Here is a 19,460-nt window from a genome sequence, read left to right on the forward strand (position 1 = left end):
AGCAATTAGAACTTCTTTAAGTAAAGAACGAATAAATTCCATTTTAAATAAATATGAAGATTTATCAGTATCAACCTCTGAGACAGAATCCTCTGAACCAGAAGAGTTATCAGAATCAGAATGATGATGTTCATTTAAAAATTCATCTGTAGGGAGAGAAGTTTTAAAAGATTTTTTACGTTTACTAGAAGGAGAAATAACAGACATAGCCTTCTTTATGGATTCAGAAACAAAATCTCTTATGTTATCAGGAACATTCTGCACCTTAGATGTTGAAGGAACTGCAACAGGCAATGGTACTTTACTAAAGGAAATATTATCTGCTTTAACAAGTTTGTCATGACAATCAATACAAACAACAGCTGGAGGAATAGCTACCAAAAGTTTACAGCAGTAACGGTGCAAGACAATTTTCTGAAACCCTCAAAAGATGGAAATCTCTCCCACTCTCAATCTCCGGCAAAATTAACCTGTTAAAGATGATTGCACTTCCAAGGCTGCTATATTTGTTTCAGAATATACCTTTCTTAATTAAAAAACAGGAGATTAAGATAATCAATTCCGCGATCAAAGATTATATATGGATGGGTAAGAAACCCAGGATTAGTTATCAAAAACTAGTCCTTAAAAAAGAATACCTAGGCTTAGGGCTCCCTAATATTGAAATATATAATTTAGTAGCGGTTACGAAGATTGCCTTAGACTGGCTCTTGGAGAGTAATCATTTCTCCCTCTTAGACATAGAAAACGGCTTAATAAAACCGTTCTGCTTAAAAAATGTTCTTCACTTAGAAATTAAAAATCTCCCAGAGTACGTTAAAAAAATAGACTTCTTTAAAGATACAATAGTGGCCTGGCATAGGACATGCAAATTTCTAGGCCTAAAGCCCTTTGCTACTAAATTTCTGTCTATAGAGGGTAATCCAGGGTTTAAACAGGGGCTTCTTTCAGGAATCTTCACACGCTGGAGAGAAAAGGGATTATCCAAACCTATACAACTTGTTAAAACTAATCAAGAGGCAATGAAGGTTGAAGAATTCGAAGTAATTAAGAATAGATATAGTCTGGCAGATAGACACCTCTTCTTTTTCCTACAAGTCAGACATTACTGTCTGAAACTAATTCAATTGCAGGGGAATAACTGGGAGCTTACAGCACTAATCCCGGTTATTAATTTAATCAAACAGGGTAAATACTCTATCTCACTTCTTTATAATATAATAAATAACAGAAAGTACAAACAGCATATTGAACTAGGGGTCGCAAAATGGAGAGATGTATTTTTCAAGAATCTTAGTACACAGATAATTTTGAAAAGCATAGAAAGGGTAGAAGAAGCATCGCTAGCTATCCCTATGAGGGAGCAACATACTAAGATAATGTGGATGGTGTATATTACTCCTGAGAAAATCGCCAAGTGGGGTGGTACCGGAGAGGCAGCACTATGTATAAAATGTAAGCAACAAAGTACAAACTTGCTACATAGTTTCTGGTCATGCCCAAGAATACAAAAATTATGGGAGGAAATAAACTATTGGCTAGGCAAGATATATGAGACCCAAATTAGGCTACAAGCAGATCAGGTTATCTTTCTCCACTATAAGAAAGAACATTTATTATATAGAAAATTTATAACACTAGTGATTCTAATAACAAGGAATCTTATATTAAAAGGATGGAAGAAAGATAAAATTACAACTCTAATAGAGATTAAGGAAAATATTCATCACCAATTCTTGATAGAACTTCAAGATACTTTGTTCCATATAGAAACTAATATCACCCGCTTCTTTGATAAATGGGGAAGGTGGGTTAAAACCCAAGATTTAGAAGAACAGAAACGAATAATTAAAAAATTTGATAATACAGTATACATAGAAAACTGTAGACTTAGAGGAGAATGGCTATTTGAATAAAGATGGCCGTCTTATAGGGAGAGGGGGGAAGGTGGGAGGGGTACATTAATTATTCTCTTTTTTTTTTTTCTTTTGGGTTTGGGGGGAATATATCTGATTGAATAAGAGTTAAGTCAAAAACTATATACGCCATATTGAAATATTGATAAGAGTAATTATGTACTCATGTGATCGAAAGTGAGTTTGAATATTTTGCTTCTTATTTGTTGTCGCTCTCGCTTCCTATGTATTGTTCTTTGTTAATTAAAAAGGGAAAGGAGTGATGAGATTAGTAACATAGTTTGAAAGGTAAAACTCGATATTATATTAAGATAAAATGTTATCTGAACTGATGGAATTAGTGTAATATGTATGGAGATAAATATGTATATCATTTTGCTGGATTTGTTGTGATGAAACAACTTAATGTCTTTTCTTCTTTTTTATGTACCTGTCACAAAATATCATTAAAACTTCATTCAAAAAAAAAAAAAAAAAAAAAAAAAAAAAAAAAAAGATTTTTTACGTTTACTAGGAGAAATAACAGACATAGCCTTCTTTATGGATTCAGAAACAAAATCTCTTATGTTATCAGGAACATTCTGCACCTTAGATGTTGAAGGAACTGCAACAGGCAATGGTACTTTACTAAAGGAAATATTATCTGCTTTAACAAGTTTGTCATGACAATCAATACAAACAACAGCTGGAGGAATAGCTACCAAAAGTTTACAGCAGATACACTTAGCTTTGGTAGATCCAGCACTAGACAGCGATTTTCCTGTAGTATCTTCTGACTCAGATGCAACGTGAGACATCTTGCAATATGTAAGAGAAAAAACAACATATATATAAAGCAAAATTGATCAAATTCCTTAAATGACAGTTTCAGGAATGGGAAAAAATGCCAAAAAACAAGCTTCTAGCAACCAGAAGCAATGAAAAATGAGACTTAAATAATGTGGAGAAAAAAGCGACGCCCATATTTTTTAGCGCCAAATAAGACGCCCACATTATTTGGCGCCTAAATGCTTTTTGGCGCCAAAATGACGCCACATCCGGAACGCCGACATTTTTGGCGCAAAATAACGTCAAAAAATGACGCAACTTCCGGCGACACGTATGACGCCGGAAACTGAAAAGAATTTTTGCGCCAAAAAAATCCGCGCCAAGAATGACGCAATAAAATGAAGCATTTTCAGACCCCGCGAGCCTAACAGCCCACAGGGAAAAAAGTCAAATTTTTGAAGGTAAGAAAAAATGATTAAATCAAATGCATTATCCCAAATATGAAACTGACTGTCTGAAAATAAGGAAAGTTGAACATTCTGAGTCAAGGCAAATAAATGTTTGAATACATATATTTAGAACTTTATAAACAAAGTGCCCAACCATAGCTTAGAGCAGAGCTTTCCAAACTTTTCATGTTGGTGACACACTTTTTAGACCTACATCATTTCACGACACAGTAATTAATTCAGTTGTATTAGCAAAAAGGAGGTTAAACTAACTTGTTTTAAGAGATACGGACACATACATAAATTATATAATAATGAAATTTACAAGTAACAGTATGTATGTGCAAGAATTAAAAAAAGTTTAATAACACCAATAGCTACTTACTATTTTAATGTGATGTATGAGGTTGATGGGATGAACACAATTTCTGAATATTTGGTGGAATATCAGATAAAGACACTCACATTTCATCATCAAGCATTTTTAAGTTTCCACTTCCTATCCATATATCAAGAGCTAGAGCAGCAATGCACTACTGGGAGCTAGTGGCAAAAAAACCCACTGATGTCTGACTTCAGCTCAGCGTTTAAGCTGCCGCCCTCAGAGCTTGGTGAGTCCGATTGACTACTGCCCACGCTGCAAACACACTGCTGTCCCACTCAATGACTACACATGCAGTCACGAGCTAATTAAGGAGACTACACGTGCAGTCAGGAGCCAATGTGCCGCCAAAGCCGCCAATGGGAATAGTTTCAGTTCCCACTGAGCTGCGCCAATTGCTTAAGATGATCTGTGACCCACAAGGTAACAATCACGTGTCAACCATGTGATATGCGTAGCAGGCAGGTGGAAAGTCAGAAACCAAAAAAATAAATAAATTTAAAAAAAATTGTGCTGAAGCAGGGACACACCTACACACTGCTGCCGACACACTAGTGTGTCCCGACACACAGTTTGGAAAGCACTGGCTTAGAGTGTCACAGAAAATAAGATTTACTTACCCCAGGACACTCATCTACATGTTGTAGAAAGCCAAACCAGTACTGAAACGAGAATCAGCAGAGGTAATGGTATATATAAGAGTATATCGTCGATCTGAAAAGGAAGGTAAGAGATGAATCTCTACGACCGATAACAGAGAACCTATGAAATAGACCCCGTAGAAGGAGATCACTGCATTCAAATAGGCAATACTCTCCTTACATCCCTCTGACATTCACTGCACGCTGAGAGGAAAAGCGGGCTCCAACTTGCTGCGGAGCGCATATCAACGTAGAATCTAGCACAAACTTACTTCACCACCTCCATCGGAGGCAAAGTTTGTAAAACTGAATTGTGGGTGTGGTGAGGGGTGTATTTATAGGCATTTTGAGGTTTGGGAAACTTTGCCCCTCCTGGTAGGAATGTATATCCCATACGTCACTAGCTCATGGACTCTTGCTAATTACATGAAAGAAAGTCATTCCTTTGGACAGATGAAGCCGTGACAACCACCAGAGAAGAGAATCTCTGGTCTCCTGGTCCAGATTTAGCAAAGGGGACAGATCTGAGTAATCCCCGTTCCATTGACTTAGCATGCATAGTTGCAGCGGTCTGAGATGTAGGCGCGCAAATGGCACTATGTCCATTGCCGCGACCATTAAGCCGATTACTTCCATGCACTGAGCTACTGATGGGCTTGGAATGGAGTGAAGGACACGGCAAGCATTGAGAATCTTTGATAACCTGGACTCCGTCAGGTAAATCTTCATCTCTACAGAATCTATAAGAGTCCCTAGAAAAGGGACCCTTGTGAGTGGTAACAGAGAACTCTTTTCCACGTTCACTTTCCACCCATGCGACCTCAGAAATGCTAGAACTATCTCTGTATGAGACTTTGCATTTTGAAAACTTGACGCTTGTATCAGAATATCGTCTATGCCTCGTGGTCTTAGTACCGCCAGAAGTGATCCCAGAACCTTTGTAAAAATTCTCTGGGCCGTAGCTAACCCAAAGGGAAGAGCTACAAACTGGTAATGCCTGTCTAGAAAGGCAAACCTTAGGTACCGATAATGATCTTTGTGAATCGGTATGTGAAGGTAGGCATCCTTTAAGTCCACTGTGGTCATATATTGACCCTCTTGGATCATGGGTAGGATGGTCCGAATGGTTTCCATCTTGAACGATGGAACCCTTAGGAACTTGTTTAAGATTTTTAAGTCTAAGATTGGTCTGAAGGTTCCCTCTTTTTTGGGAACCACAAACAGATTTGAATAAAACCCTTGCCCCTGTTCCGTTAGCGGAACTGGGTGGATCACTCCCATCACCAAGAGGTCTTGTACACATTGTAGAAATGCCTCTTTCTTTAATAGGTTTGTTGATAACCTTGACAGATGAAACCTCCCTTGTGGAGGAGAAGTTTTGAAATCCAGAAGGTATCCCTGAGATATAATCTCCAACGTCCAGGGATCCTGTACATCTCTTGCCCAAGCCTGGGCGAAGAGAGAAAGTCTGCCCCCCACTAGATCAGTCTCCGGAAAGGGGGCCCTGTCTTCATGCTGTCTTAGGGGCGGAAGTAGGCTTTTTGGCCTGCTTGCCCTTGTTCCATGACTGGTTGCCTTTCCAACCCTGTCTGTAACGAGCAGTAGTTCCTTCCTGTTTTGGAGTGGAGGAAGTTGATGCTGCTCCTGCCTTGAAATTACAAAAGGCACGAAAATTAGACTGTTTGGCCTTTGATTTGGCCCTGTCCTGAGGAAGGGTGTGGCCCTTACCTCCAGTAATGTCAGCAATAATTTCCTTCAAGCCGGGCCCGAATAAGGTCTGCCCTTTGAAAGGAATGTTCAGTAGTTTAGACTTAGAAGTTACATCTGCTGACCAGGATTTAAGCCATAGCGCTCTGCGCGCCTGTATGGCGAATCAAGAATTCTTAGCCGTAAGTTTGGTTAAATGCACTACGGCATCCGAAACAAACGCATTAGCCAGCTTAAGGGTTCTAATCTTGCTCAAAGACTCATCCAATGGTGCTGTGCGAATCGCCTCTTCCAGAGACTCAAACCAGAATGCCGCTGCAGCAGTGACAGGCGCAATGCATGCAAGAGGCTGTAATATAAAACCTTGTTGAACAAACATTCTCTTAAGGTAACCCTCTAATTTTTTATCCATTGGATCTGAGAAAGCACAGCTATCCTCCACCGGGATAGTGGTACGCTTGGCTAAAGTAGAAACTGCTCCCTCCACCTTAGGGACCGTCTGCCATAAGTCTTGTGTGGTGGCGTCTATAGGGAACATTTTTCTAAATATCGGAGGAGGGGAAAAAGGCACACCGGGTCTATCCCACTCCTTGCTAATAATCTCTGTAAGCCTCTTTGGTATAGGAAAAACGTCAGTACACACCGGTACCGCATAGTATTTATCCAGCCTACATAATTTCTCTGGGATTGCCACCGTGTCACAATCATTCAGAGCCGCTAACACCTCCCCTAGCAACACGCGGAGGTTCTCAAGCTTAAATTTAAAATTTGAAATTTCTGAATTTCTCCCCGAATCAGAACCGTCACCCACAGAATGAAGCTCTCCGTCCTCATGTTCTGCAAATTGTGATGCAGTATCAGACATGGCTCTCGTGTCGTTGGCGCGCTCTGTCCTTAACCCAGAGCTGTCGCGCTTGCCTCTTAACTCGGGCATATTGTATAATACTTCTTTCATAACATTGGCCATATCATGTAAAGTGATTTGTAAGGGCCTTGATGTACTTGGCGCCTCAATCTCACGCACCTCCCGAGCTGGAGACGAAGGTACTGACACGTGAGGAGAGTTAGACGGCATAACTTCCCCCTCGTTGTCTGGCGATAATTTCTTTATCGGTACAGATTGACTTTTATTCAAAGTAATATCAATACAATTGGTACACATATTTCTATTGGGCTCCACATCGGCTTTTAAACATAATGAACAAGCAGATTCCTCTGTATCAGACATGTTTAAACAGACTAGCAATGAAGCTAGCAAGCTTGGAAATTACTTTCAATAACTTTACAAGCAATATAAAAAACGCTGCAGCGCTTTTAAAAAACACAGTTGAATAACAAAAAACTAATTCAGTTATAGTCAACAATTCTTTAAATGTATTAATTAGCAGAGGATTGCACCCATTAGCAAAAGTATGATTAACCCCTCAGTACCCAAAAACGGATATCAAATTAAGATTTAACGCTTTATCACAGTCAAACACACTGTCACAGGTCTGCTGTGACTGATTACCTCCCTCAAAAAACGAATTTTGAAGACCCCTGAGCTCTCTAGAGACGTCCTGGATCAAGGAGGAAGAAGCAGGAAGACTGTGCTAGAATTTTAACTGCGCAACAAGGCGCTAAAAAAGTCCCCTCCCACTCATTTACAACAGTGGGAGACCTGATATAACGGTTTCTATGCAGAAATATACGTTAGCCATGTGGAAAAAAATCATGCCCAAAAAGATTTATCACCAAAGTACCTCACAAAACGAATAACATGCCAGTAAACGTTTTAAAAACAAACTTTTTTAATGTCATGCAAAGTTATCACTAAGCCTGCTACCAGTCGCTTCCACTGCAGATAAGGCTTAAGCATTATTTCAGTATTAACAGTATTTTTTCAGTCAAATTCTAGTCCCTAGAAAATAACTCTACTGTGCATACATTTATCAGCCTGATACCAGTCACTACTACTGCATTTAAGGCTTTACTTACATCATACGGGTAACAGCAGTGTTTTCTTAGTCAATTCCATTCCCAGAAAATATTGTACTGCACATACCTCATTTGCGGGGGACCCCACATGCTATTCCCATTTTCTGAAGTTACCCCACTCCTCAGAATGTCGAGAACAGCCAGTGGATCTTAGTTACGCCTGCTAATATCATAGAAAACGCAGGCAGTTTCTTCTTCCAAATACTGCCTGAGATAGAAAAACAGCACACTCCGGTGCCATTTAAAATAACAAACTTTTGATTGAAGAATAATTAAGTAAAAACTCCAACTCCTCTCGCGACCTCCTTCTTTGTTGAGGGTTGCAAGAGAATGACTGGGTATGACATGTGAGGGGAGGAGCTATATAGCAGCTCTGCTTGGGTGATCCTCTTGCAACTTCCTGTTGGGAAGGAGAATATATCCCATAAGTAATGGATGACCCGTGGACTGAACACACTTAACAAGAGAAATAAGTGCAATTGCATGTCATTAAATAGTTTGGATGTGATTAATGCAGAAATCCAGGTAATTACAAAGTGTTTACATTTTTTTTCTTACAAACTGCACAAACGCACTACCTCTAGAATATTGCACAACTGTCCTTTTTTATTTACAGTTTTAACTTTAAAAAAATTACACTACATGCAGGCATAATTATCACATAAGAGTTGAAAGGAAACCAATGGCACTACTAAATCAAAAAGACCTATTTACCTACTAATAAGCCACTTATTTGGCAAGGTGCGGGTGCTGTGTATAAAAACTAGATTGCAAAACAAGAGAAAAAGTATACACTTATAGCACTCCTAGGTCAGTGGATCAATACATTTTAAATCAATAACACTAATTATTCCCTAGGGAATAAATGAAATGGGGAGAAAACTTGATAGGAATATTAAAATATAACTTTTATTGGGTTCAAATAAAATAGGAAAACAATTAAAACCACACTTAGGTACCGACTGTATGAATTGGATCTAACCAATACAAGTGATAAATATTTGTTAATGCCACCACTTTTTACCACTAGTGTGTTTGGTATCAAATTAAGTAAAAAGTTGCCTTATAGTTATTATTCCACAATATTATAATGCACTATCCAGTGCGTATAAAGGGTATATATTGGTATACCTTATGCAGAAATTGTATTATGGCAATTAATTGGATAACTTTATGACTTATCAGAGGTATCTCCTAAGTATAATTGTTTATGTAACAACACAAATAGCACTGCTTACAGATATTGGCAGAGCTGCTGGAATAGCAGTTGCTTGAGCAGAGACTGAATTATTATAAGCTCATTGGATAGCTCAATATTGTTGGTTCATGATATAGTTTATTGTGTGTGTGGATTGAGACAATAATTCTTTAATAATTCAAACTGTATAAAACATGAACTCTCCAGTTAGGGGGTGTTAAGTTTGTTTGGTGCACTTTAGTTATACAACGTCAGGATGAGGTAGCATTTATTAAATTACCATGCTGGGTTTATTGTAGTTATATAATGACCATTGGTATTAGATAAACTTTAAATTGGAGGCTGCAAAATAATGCGCCGTTGGTTATCACACCTGAACTCTTAATAGCTTCTGGCTGAGTACGATAAATGACTACTGACTATGTAGTGATACATCATATCTAAGCTACAGTGTTTGCTGCTCAATATTGGCCGTGTACAGCAATAATAAAAAGAGTATAATTAATGTACATTAGTCATAATAAGTGTTAATCACTACACACCGTAAAATTGAACACCGACTAAGATTAATTCAATGCCACGACCTGTAAGTCAAATTACAACCGAAGTCAATGTTCAGTAGTTGGACTTGGTTTGAATTACAGCCTCTCAGTTAATTAAATACACTCAATCCTAGTTGCCGGAAACAGTCCATATAACCTATGCTGTTACACACATCACTCTGTTATATTGCTTGTACATTTGTAGTGAATTATTCAGTTATGTGTGTTATCCGGTGCAAGTCAGAAGTAACTTAGCATTACCAATATTCGCTATATAGTATAACCAGTGAGTTATAATGCCGCCGTTATCTGAGTTCAATTAATGTACTTCAGTTAAACATTGCATACACTCTGTGAATCATTCATACCCAAACTTCCGAGAATAAACTATGTGGATTTTGTATAAGCACGTCTCCCTGTATGCAAGACGTTTATATCCACAATCTTCCAGCTGGGGATTTGTGCTGCACTGTGTCACAGTGAAAGTTACTCACTCAGTATTAACAGACAAAGGCACATACAGATTTGTAGTTAGTACATAGTGTACACAAAGCTCAATCATTGATCGTAGGTCAGTATGTAAGGCTCCGTGAAGCCGTATTTAAGTTAAGCCAGAAAATATCATTAATTATCAGATTACTTCTTACATTATTATTACAATAGTAACTTACAATACTAATGAAAACAACTGCGTGGAAAACATGATGTAAAGAAAGAATGCTTTCAACAATAGAAATGTTAACAGTTTGCATTTTGGTAATTGATAAAACTAAAGTGAGTGAACAGAAGAAAAATCTAAATCACATCAATATTTGGTGTGACCACCCTTTGTCTTCAAAACAGTATCAATTCTTCTAGGTACACTTGTGCAATGTCAGGGATTTTGTAGGCATAGAAAACGGGTGCATGATAAAAACAATACCAAACACAATCGTTAACTGAAAAAGCTGTGTAGGAGGGAAAAAAACTGGGTGAGGAACAGCCGAACTCTGCTAACAAGGTGAGGTTGCTGAAGACATTTAATGTCAAAAGTCATACACCATCGCAAAATTTAGCACAGCAACAAGTCACAAGGTTATTTCCTAATCTAGGTCTATGCACTAATAATTCTTTGTAACTTCAAAAGCTAAATGCCAAACAAGTAGAGTAATTGTCCAATTTAACTGCAAACATGATTCTTACCATGCCCAGCAAGTTTCCCAAAACTGATTACAATGTTTTACCTTAATATTTTGGGCATCAACATTTGCTCCAGCATCTAGAAGCAGACTAATAACGGTAGTGTTTCCAGCCAGCACGGCCCAGTGTAATGCAGTATTTTTGTGGTATTTATCACCAAGATTAACAGAAACATTAAATGTGAGGAGCAATCTTGTTGGGTCAACACTGCAAAGACAAACATGAGACAAAGCAAATTAAGATAAACTCAAATGCTAATTAAAATGGATATGTCTTACAAGAACATATATCAGTCAAAAAACTATTAAATACAGTAAAATTGCATTATGAACAATTGCATAAAAAGTCAATGCAATAACACTCTCAATTTTAAATGAGCAGTCAATTTGTATTTCTGACAAAATTCAAAATTTACTTTCAATTGCCGACCCCCTGTATCATGTGACAGTCATCAGTCATTAACAGCCTCATATGTTGTCTACACTGAACTCTTGCACATACTCAGTAGGAGCTGGTGCCTCAGTGTGCATAAAAAAAAAAAAAAAAGAATATGCACCATTTGATAATGGATGTAAATTAGAATGTCTCCTAAAACTGCATGCTCTATTGAATCATAAAAACATAATTTATGCTTACCTGATAATGTAATTTCTTTCATGGTGGTGAGAGTCCCCAATTAATTGCTCCTGGGAATTACTCTTCTCTACCACTAGGAGGAGGCAAAGATTCCCAAACCTCAAGAGCCCTATAAAACCCCTCCCACCTCCTCACATGTTCCTCAGTCTAACATACAGCCAAGGAAAAGGAATAAGTGCCATAAAAGGAGCAGGAAAAAAAGATGTGATAAAGATAATTATAAACTCAAAAACAAATGGTGGGATCTTGTGGACTCTCACCCCCATAAAATAAAAGAATTTAACAGGTAGGCATAAATTAGGTTCTTTCATACAGGTGGTGAGAGTCCACAATCCATTAGACCTGGGAACTAATACTAAGCTAAAGAGTGTCTAAATGTAAAAAATAAAAATAATGGAAACAAATGGATACTTACCATTAGACATCCACCAGCAAACAACCAGTAGATAGCCAAACCTGTACTGTACCTGTAGCAGAGGTTATGGACTAGGAGTATATTGTAAAAGGCGGCAAAAGGCAAGTCCCTGCGACCAATTATGGAGGGTCTGTGACAGATTTCCCATGAGGCAAAAAACATAATTTATGCTTACCTGATAAATTTATTTCTCTTGTGATGTATTGAGTCCACGGATTCATCCTTACTTGTGGGATATTCTCCTCCCCTACAGGAAGTGGCAAAGAGAGCACCCACAGCAGAGCTGCCTATATAGCTCCCCCCTTAACTCCACCCCCCAGTCATTCGACTGAAGGCTAGGAAGAAAAAGGAGAAACTATAGGGTGCAGTGGTGACTGAAAGTTTAAAAATAAAAATATATATGCCTGTCTTAAAAAACAGGGCAGGCCGTAGACTCGATACATCACAAGAGAAATAAATTTATCAGGTAAGCATAAATTATGTTTTCTCTTGTAAGATGTATCGAGTCCACGGATTCATCCTTACTTGTGGGATCCCAATACCAAAGCTTTTGGACAAGGGAGGGACAAGACAGGGACCTTAAACGGAAGGCACCACTGCTTGTAGAACCTTTCTCCCAAAAATAGCCTCCGAAGAAGCAAAAGTATCGAATTTGTAAAATTTGGAAAAAGTATGAAGCGAAGACCAAGTCGCCGCCTTACAAATCTGTTCAACAGAAGCCTCATTTTTAAAAGCCCATGTGGAAGTCACAGCTCTAGAAGAATGAGCAGTAATCCTTTCAGGAGGCTGCCGTCCAGCAGTCTCATAGGCTAAACGGATGATGCTTTTCAGCCAAAAGGAAAGAGAGGTAGCCGTAGCCCTTTGACCTCTCCGCTTACCAGAATAAACAACAAACAAAGAAGATGTTTGACGGAAAATCTTTAGTTGCTTGTAAGTAGAATTTTAAAGCACGTACCACATCAAGATTGTGTAACAGACGTTCCTTCTTAGATGAAGGATTAGGACACAAATAAGGAACCACAATCTCTTGATTGATATTCTTATTAGAAACAACTTTAGGAAGAAACCCAGGCTTGGTACGTAAAACCACCTTATCTGCATGGAAAACAAGATAAGGGGAATCAAATTGTAAAGCAGATAGCTCAGAAACTCTTCGAGTCGAAGAGATAGCTACTAAAAACAAAACTTTCCAAGATAAAAGCTTAATATCTTTGGAATGCATAGGTTCAAACGGAACCCCTTGAAGAACATTAAGAACTAAGTTTAAGCTCCATGGCGGAGCAACATGTTTAAATACAGGCTTGATCCTGACCAAAGCCTGACTAAATGCTTGAACGTCTGGGACAACTGCCAGACGTTTGTGAAGTAGAATAGACAAAGCAGATATCTGACCTTTAAGAGAACTAGCAGATAATCCCTTCTCCAAACCTTCTTGGAGAAAAGACAGAATTCTAGGAATCCTAATATTACTCCAAGAGGTACCCTTGGATTCACACCAATAAAGATATTTGCGCCAAATCTTATGATAAATCTTCCTGGTGACAGGCTTTCTAGCCTGAATCAGGGTATCAATGACCGATTCAGAGAAACCACGCTTTGATAAAATCATGCGTTCAATCTCCAAGCAGTCAGACACAGAGAATTTAGATTTGGATGCGTGAATGGGCCTTGAATTAGAAGGTCCCGTCTCATTGGCAGAGTCCACGGTGGAACCGAGGACAAGTCCACTAGGTCTGCATACCAAGTCCTGCGTGGCCACGCTTGAGCTATCAGAATTACCGAAGCTCTCTCCTGCTTGATTCTGGCAACCAGACGTGGAAGGAGAGGAAACGGTGGAAATACATAAGCCAAATTGAAGGACCAAGGCACTGCTAGAGCATCTATCAGTACCGCCTTGGGATCCCGGGACCTGGACCCGTAACGAGGAAGTTTGGCATTCTGACGAGACGCCATCAGATCCAACTCTGGAGTGCCCCATAGCTGAATCAGCTGGGCGAATACCTCCGGCTGGAGTTCCCACTCCCCCGGATGAAGAGACTGACGACTTAGAAAATCCGCCTCCCAGTTCTCTACTCCTGGGATGTGGATTGCTGAGAGATGGAAAGAGTGATCCTCTGCCCACCGAATTATTTTGCTTACCTCCATCATCGCTAGAGAACTCCTTGTTCCTCCCTGATGATTGATATAAGCTACAGTCGTGATGTTGTCCAACTGAAACCTAATGAATTTGGCCGCAGCAAGCTGAGACCACGCCTGAAGCGCATTGAAAATCGCTCTCAGTTCTAAAATGTTTATCGGGAGGAGAGCTTCCTCCCGAGACCATAAGCCCTGTGCTTTCAGGGAGTTCCAGACTGCACACCAGCCTAACAGGCTGGCATCTGTCGTTACAATCAGCCACTCTGGCCTGCGGAAGCACATTCCCTGAGACAGGTGGTCCTGAGACAACCACCAGAGAAGAGCATCTCTGGTCTCCTGGTCCAGATGCAGTTGAGGAGATAAGTCTGCATAATCCCCATTCCACTGTTTGAGCATGCATAGTTGCAGTGGTCTGAGGTGTAGACGGGCAAAAGGAACTATGTCCATTGCCACTACCATGAGTCAGATTACCTCCATACACTGAGCCACTGATGGCCGAGGAATGGAATGAAGAGCTCGGCAAGTGGATAAGAGTTTTAACTTTCTGACCTCCGTCAGAAATATTTTCATTTCTACCAAGTCTATCAGAGTCCCTAGGAAGGAAACTCTTGTAAGAGGGAAGAGAGAACTCTTTTTTTATGTTCACCTTCCACCCGTGAGATGTCAGAAAAGCCAACACGATGTCTCTGTGAGACTTGGCTAGCTGGAAACTCGACGCCTGAATTAAGATGTCGTCTAGATAAGGCGCCACTGCTATGCCCCGTGGTCGTAGAACCGCCAGAAGGGACCCTAGCACTTTTGTGAAAATTCTGGGAGCTGTGGCCAACCCGAAGGGAAGAGCCACAAACTGGTAATGCCTGCCCAGAAAGGCGAATCTGAGGAATTGATGATCTCTGTGAATAGGGATGTGTAGATACGCATCGTTTAAGTCCACGGTAGTCATATATTGACCCTCCTGGATCAGAGGTAGAATAGTCCGAATAGTCTCCATCTTGAATGATGGAACTTTGAGGAACTTGTTTAGAATTTTGAGATCCAAGATTGGTCTGAAAGTTCCCTCTTTCTTGGGAACCACAAACAGGTTTGAATAAAACCCTAGCCCCTGTTCCTCCTTTGGAACTGGGCGAATCACCCCCATGGTAAGTAGGTCTTCTACACAGCGTAAGAACGCCTCTCTCTTTGTCTGGTTTACAGACAATCGAGAAATATGAAATCTCCCCCTTGGAAGGGAGCCCTTGAATTCCAGAAGATATCCCTGGGACACAATTTCTAAAGCCAAGGGATCCTGAACATCTCTCGCCCAAGCCTGAACGAAGAGAGAAAGTCTGCCCCCTACTAGATCCGGTCCCGGATCGGGGGCTACCCCTTCATGCTGTCTTAGAGGCAGCTGCAGGCTTCTTGGCCTGTTTACACTTGTTCCAAGCCTGGTTAGGTCTCCAAACTGGCTTGGATTGGGCAAAATTCCCCTCTTGCTTTGTAGCAGAGGAAGCTGAAACGGGACCACTCTTAAAATTCCAAAAGGAACGAAAATTATTTTGTTTGGCCCTCATCTTATTTGATCTATCCTGAGGGAGGGCATGACCTTTCCCTCCAGTTATGTCTGAAATAATCTCCTTCAGTTCAGGCCCGAATAGGGTCTTACCCTTGAAAGGAATGTTCAAAAGTTTAGATTTAGATGACACATCAGCAGACCAGGACTTAAGCCATAACGCCCCGCGTGCTAAAATGGCAAAACCTGAATTCTTTGCCGATAATTTAGCCAGTTGAAAAGCGGCATCAGTAATGAAAGAATTAGCCAACTTAAGTGCCTTAATTCTGTCCATAATTTCCTCTAATGGAGTCTCCATTTGGAGAGCCTCTTCTAGAGCCTCAAACCAGAAAGCAGCTGCAGTCGTTACAGGAACAATGCACGCAATAGGTTGGAGAGAAAAACCTTGATGAACAAAAATTTTCTTCAGGAGACCCTCTAATTTTTTTTATCCATAGGATATTTGAAAGCACAACTGTCTTCGATAGGTATAGTTGTACGCTTAGCAAGAGTAGAAATAGCTCCCTCCACCTTAGGAACTGTCTGCCATGAGTCCCTTATGGTATCAGATATGGGAAACATTTTCTTAAAAACAGGAGGGGGAGTGAACGGAATACCTGGTCTATCCCACTCCTTAGCAATAATATTCACAATCCTATTAGGGACTGGAAAAACATCAGTGTAAACAGGAACCTCTAAGTATCTATCCATTCTACACAATTTCTCTGGGACCACTATAGGGTCACAATCATCTAGAGTTGCTAATACCTCCCTAAGCAATAAGCGGAGGTGTTCAAGCTTAAATTTAAAGGCCGTCATATCAGAATCTGTCTGAGGAAGAGTCTTTCCTGAATCAGAAATTTCTCCCTCAGATAACAAATCAGAGCATTGTGAGGGTATATCAGAAACGGCTACTAAAGCGTGAGACAGCTCAGCATTTTTCCTTAACCCAGAGCTGTCCCGCTTTCCTTGTAAACCAGGCAGTTTGGACAAAACCTCAGTGAGGGTTGTATTCATAACTGTGGCCATGTCTTGTAAAGTAAATGAATGTGACGCACTAGAGGTACTTGGCGTCACTTGTGCGGGCGTTACTGGTTGTGACACTTGGGGAGAGCTAGATGGCGAACCCTCATTTACTTCTGACTGAGAATCATCTATTGCTCTATTTTGAAGTGCTAATATATGTTCTTTATAATTTATAGACAAATCAGTACATTTGGGACACATTCTAAGAGAGGGTTCCACAATGGCATCCAAACATATTGAACAAGGATTTTCCTTTGTATCAGACATGTTAAACAGGCTAGTAATGTAACAAGCAAGCTTGGAAAACACTGTAATCAAAGTAAATAACACTTAGAAATAAAACGGTACTGTGCCTTTAAGAGAAAAAAGCTGCACAAGTTCTGCAAAACAGTGTAAAAAAGCAGTAAACTTAACAAAATTTTTACAGTATTATCTTACAGCCTTAGTAACTTTGCACAACTATGCTAATAAACAATTAACCCCTTAACGGCAAAACCTGATTGAAAAAACGTCAAAACCGGTAAAAAAGACCTTCAGCACCTTGCCACAGCTCTGCTGTGGCGCCTACCTGCCCTTCAGAACGTTTTGTGGGGGGAAAACCTCCTTTAAAGCCCTCAAACACAGCAGGAGCAGTTGGATGACTTTTAAAGAAAATAAACTGCACAACTGAGGCGCGAAAATAGGCCCCTCCCACCTCACTCAATGTTTTGAGGCCTATTAGAAAAAACACCTGAGTGTCTCTAATCAATCATGTGGGTTAAAAAACCCTAACAAAAGCCACAAAGACCCCTTCAGTCCCTACAAAAAACGTTATAAATGCATCATTTACTTGAACAAACAAAAAACTTTTTTTTTTTTTTTTTTTTAACAGTGTCACCATTAACAAATGAGCCCTTCAAGCAAGCTGAAATTCTTATCCAAGTGTCTGAATACAGCTTACCCTTTCCCCATGGGGATATTGCCAGCACTTTCTAGAATAAACACAGTCTGTCTAGAAAAACATAGACTGAACATACCTCATATGCAGCTTAGCATGCAAACCGTTCCCCCAACTGAAGCTTTCCTGTACTCTTCAGCCCTTGTGAGAACAGCAGTGGATCTTAGTTACAAAGTGCTAAGATCATAATCCTCCTTGCAGAAATCTTCATCTCTTTTTCTGCCAAAGAGTAAATAGTACACATCGGCACCATTTAAAATAACAAACTTTTTCTTGAGAAATAAAAAACTAACATTTTTGTCACCACACTCGCTCTGCACTTCCTAGTTAGAGTAGGCAAAGAGAATGACTGGGGGGTGGAGTTAAGGGGGGAGCTATATAGGCAGCTCTGCTGTGGGTGCTCTCTTTGCCACTTCCTGTAGGGGAGGAGAATATCCCACAAGTAAGGATGAATCCGTGGACTCGATACATCTTACAAGAGAAAAGGAGCTACAAACCATACCCCATATACGTCCCTATGACAACCACTATATTCTGAGGGGAAACTGGGCCTCAATATAGACTGAGAACCCCCCTCTCTGAAGAATCAAATGCACATCTTCATTCTTAGAACACTTCAAACAGAGGAAAAGTAAAGACTGAGGTACATGTTAGGTGGGAGGGGTTTAATAGAGCTCTTTGGGATTGGGAATCTTTGCCTCCTCCTAGTAGTAAGGAAGAGTAATTCCCAGAGTAATGGATCATGGACTCTCACCACCTGTATGAAAGAAAGTTTAAAGGACCAGTAAACACAGTAGATTTGCATAGTCAACAAATGCATGAAAAAAAACCCACAATGCAATAGCACTTAGTCTGAACTTCAAATGAGTAGTAGATTTTTTCTGACAAATTTCAGTTATTTCTGTTTCCACTCCTTCTGTATCATGTAACAGCTATCAGCCAATCACAAATGCATATAAGTATATTCTGTGAATTCTTGCACATGATCATTAGGAGCTGGTCACTCAAAAATTTTAAATAAAAAATAGACAGTGGAAGTAAATTGGAAAGTTGTTTAAAACTGCATGCTCTATCTGAATCATGAAGGTTTAATTTTAACTTGAGTGTCCCTTTAATTTTGACTTGAGTGTCCCTTTCATAAGAGCCAGAGAAAATGTGTGGGAAAAAATCCAAATATTGAGTAAAATTTATATTAGAACAGTTTCAAGCCTGTAAGTAACAAGTTTATTTTTTTTTATTTTTTTAAACGGTATAAAAAAAAACAACTAATTTGAGAACTGCTTTTCTAGTGTTAAGGGGTTACGGTTTGCGGTAAGGCAGTAAAGGATGGGACTATAGGAGTGAGTTATTAAAAGAAACAGTAAAACACTAAGATTAGAATATAAAATGTGTAATTATGCTTAGTTGTACACACATTATCTATTTGTCCCCTTTCCTGCAATTTAACATGAAAGTCAAAATTTCATTTTTATGGCTCAGAGTCCAATTTTAAAACACTTTTCAATTTACCTCTATTATAAAACTGATTTAGTTATTTTGATATCCTTTGGTATGCTCAGGAGCAGCAAATAACTCCTGGGTGCTATCAGGTGATAGGTAACTAAAGATATATGCCTTTTGTCATTGGCTTATCGAATGTGCTCAGCTAGTTTACAGCAGTGCATTGCTGCTGTGGAATCTGTTTGAAACTGCATACTTTATCAGCCATGAAAATTTAATTTTGACTGTTATTGTTCCTTTATGCAGGATTATTGCATACTTTGCACTTCTGAAAAGTACTCACTGCAGACTTCCCAAGCCTAACCCTGAGATATATCTGTCCCTAACTGGCCTCAGGACAGATAAGGAACTGCAAAAACAGAATTTATGCTTACCTGATAAATTACTTTCTCTTGCGGTGTATCCAGTCCACGGATTCATCCTTACTTGTGGGATATTCTCATTCCCTACAGGAAGTGGCAAAGAGAGCACACAGCAGAGCTCCCCCTCTGGCTCCGCCCCCCAGGCATTCGACCGACGGTTA

At 39.6% G+C, this 19,460-nt stretch overlaps 1 protein-coding gene across 1 annotated transcript in view; it reads right to left on the reverse strand.

The window, feature by feature from the left end:
• Positions 1-19,460, reverse strand: part of ZDHHC17 (zinc finger DHHC-type palmitoyltransferase 17) — a 306,091-nt gene that overhangs the window by 212,823 nt on the left and 73,808 nt on the right. Inside the window, exon 3 of the mRNA XM_053716763.1 lies at positions 10,804-10,966. Within this exon, the coding sequence (XP_053572738.1) occupies positions 10,804-10,966 (163 nt within the window). The remainder of the gene's footprint in view (positions 1-10,803; positions 10,967-19,460) is intronic.

Source organism: Bombina bombina, chromosome 6 (assembly GCF_027579735.1).
Source record: "Bombina bombina isolate aBomBom1 chromosome 6, aBomBom1.pri, whole genome shotgun sequence".
Lineage (NCBI taxonomy): Eukaryota > Metazoa > Chordata > Amphibia > Anura > Bombinatoridae > Bombina > Bombina bombina.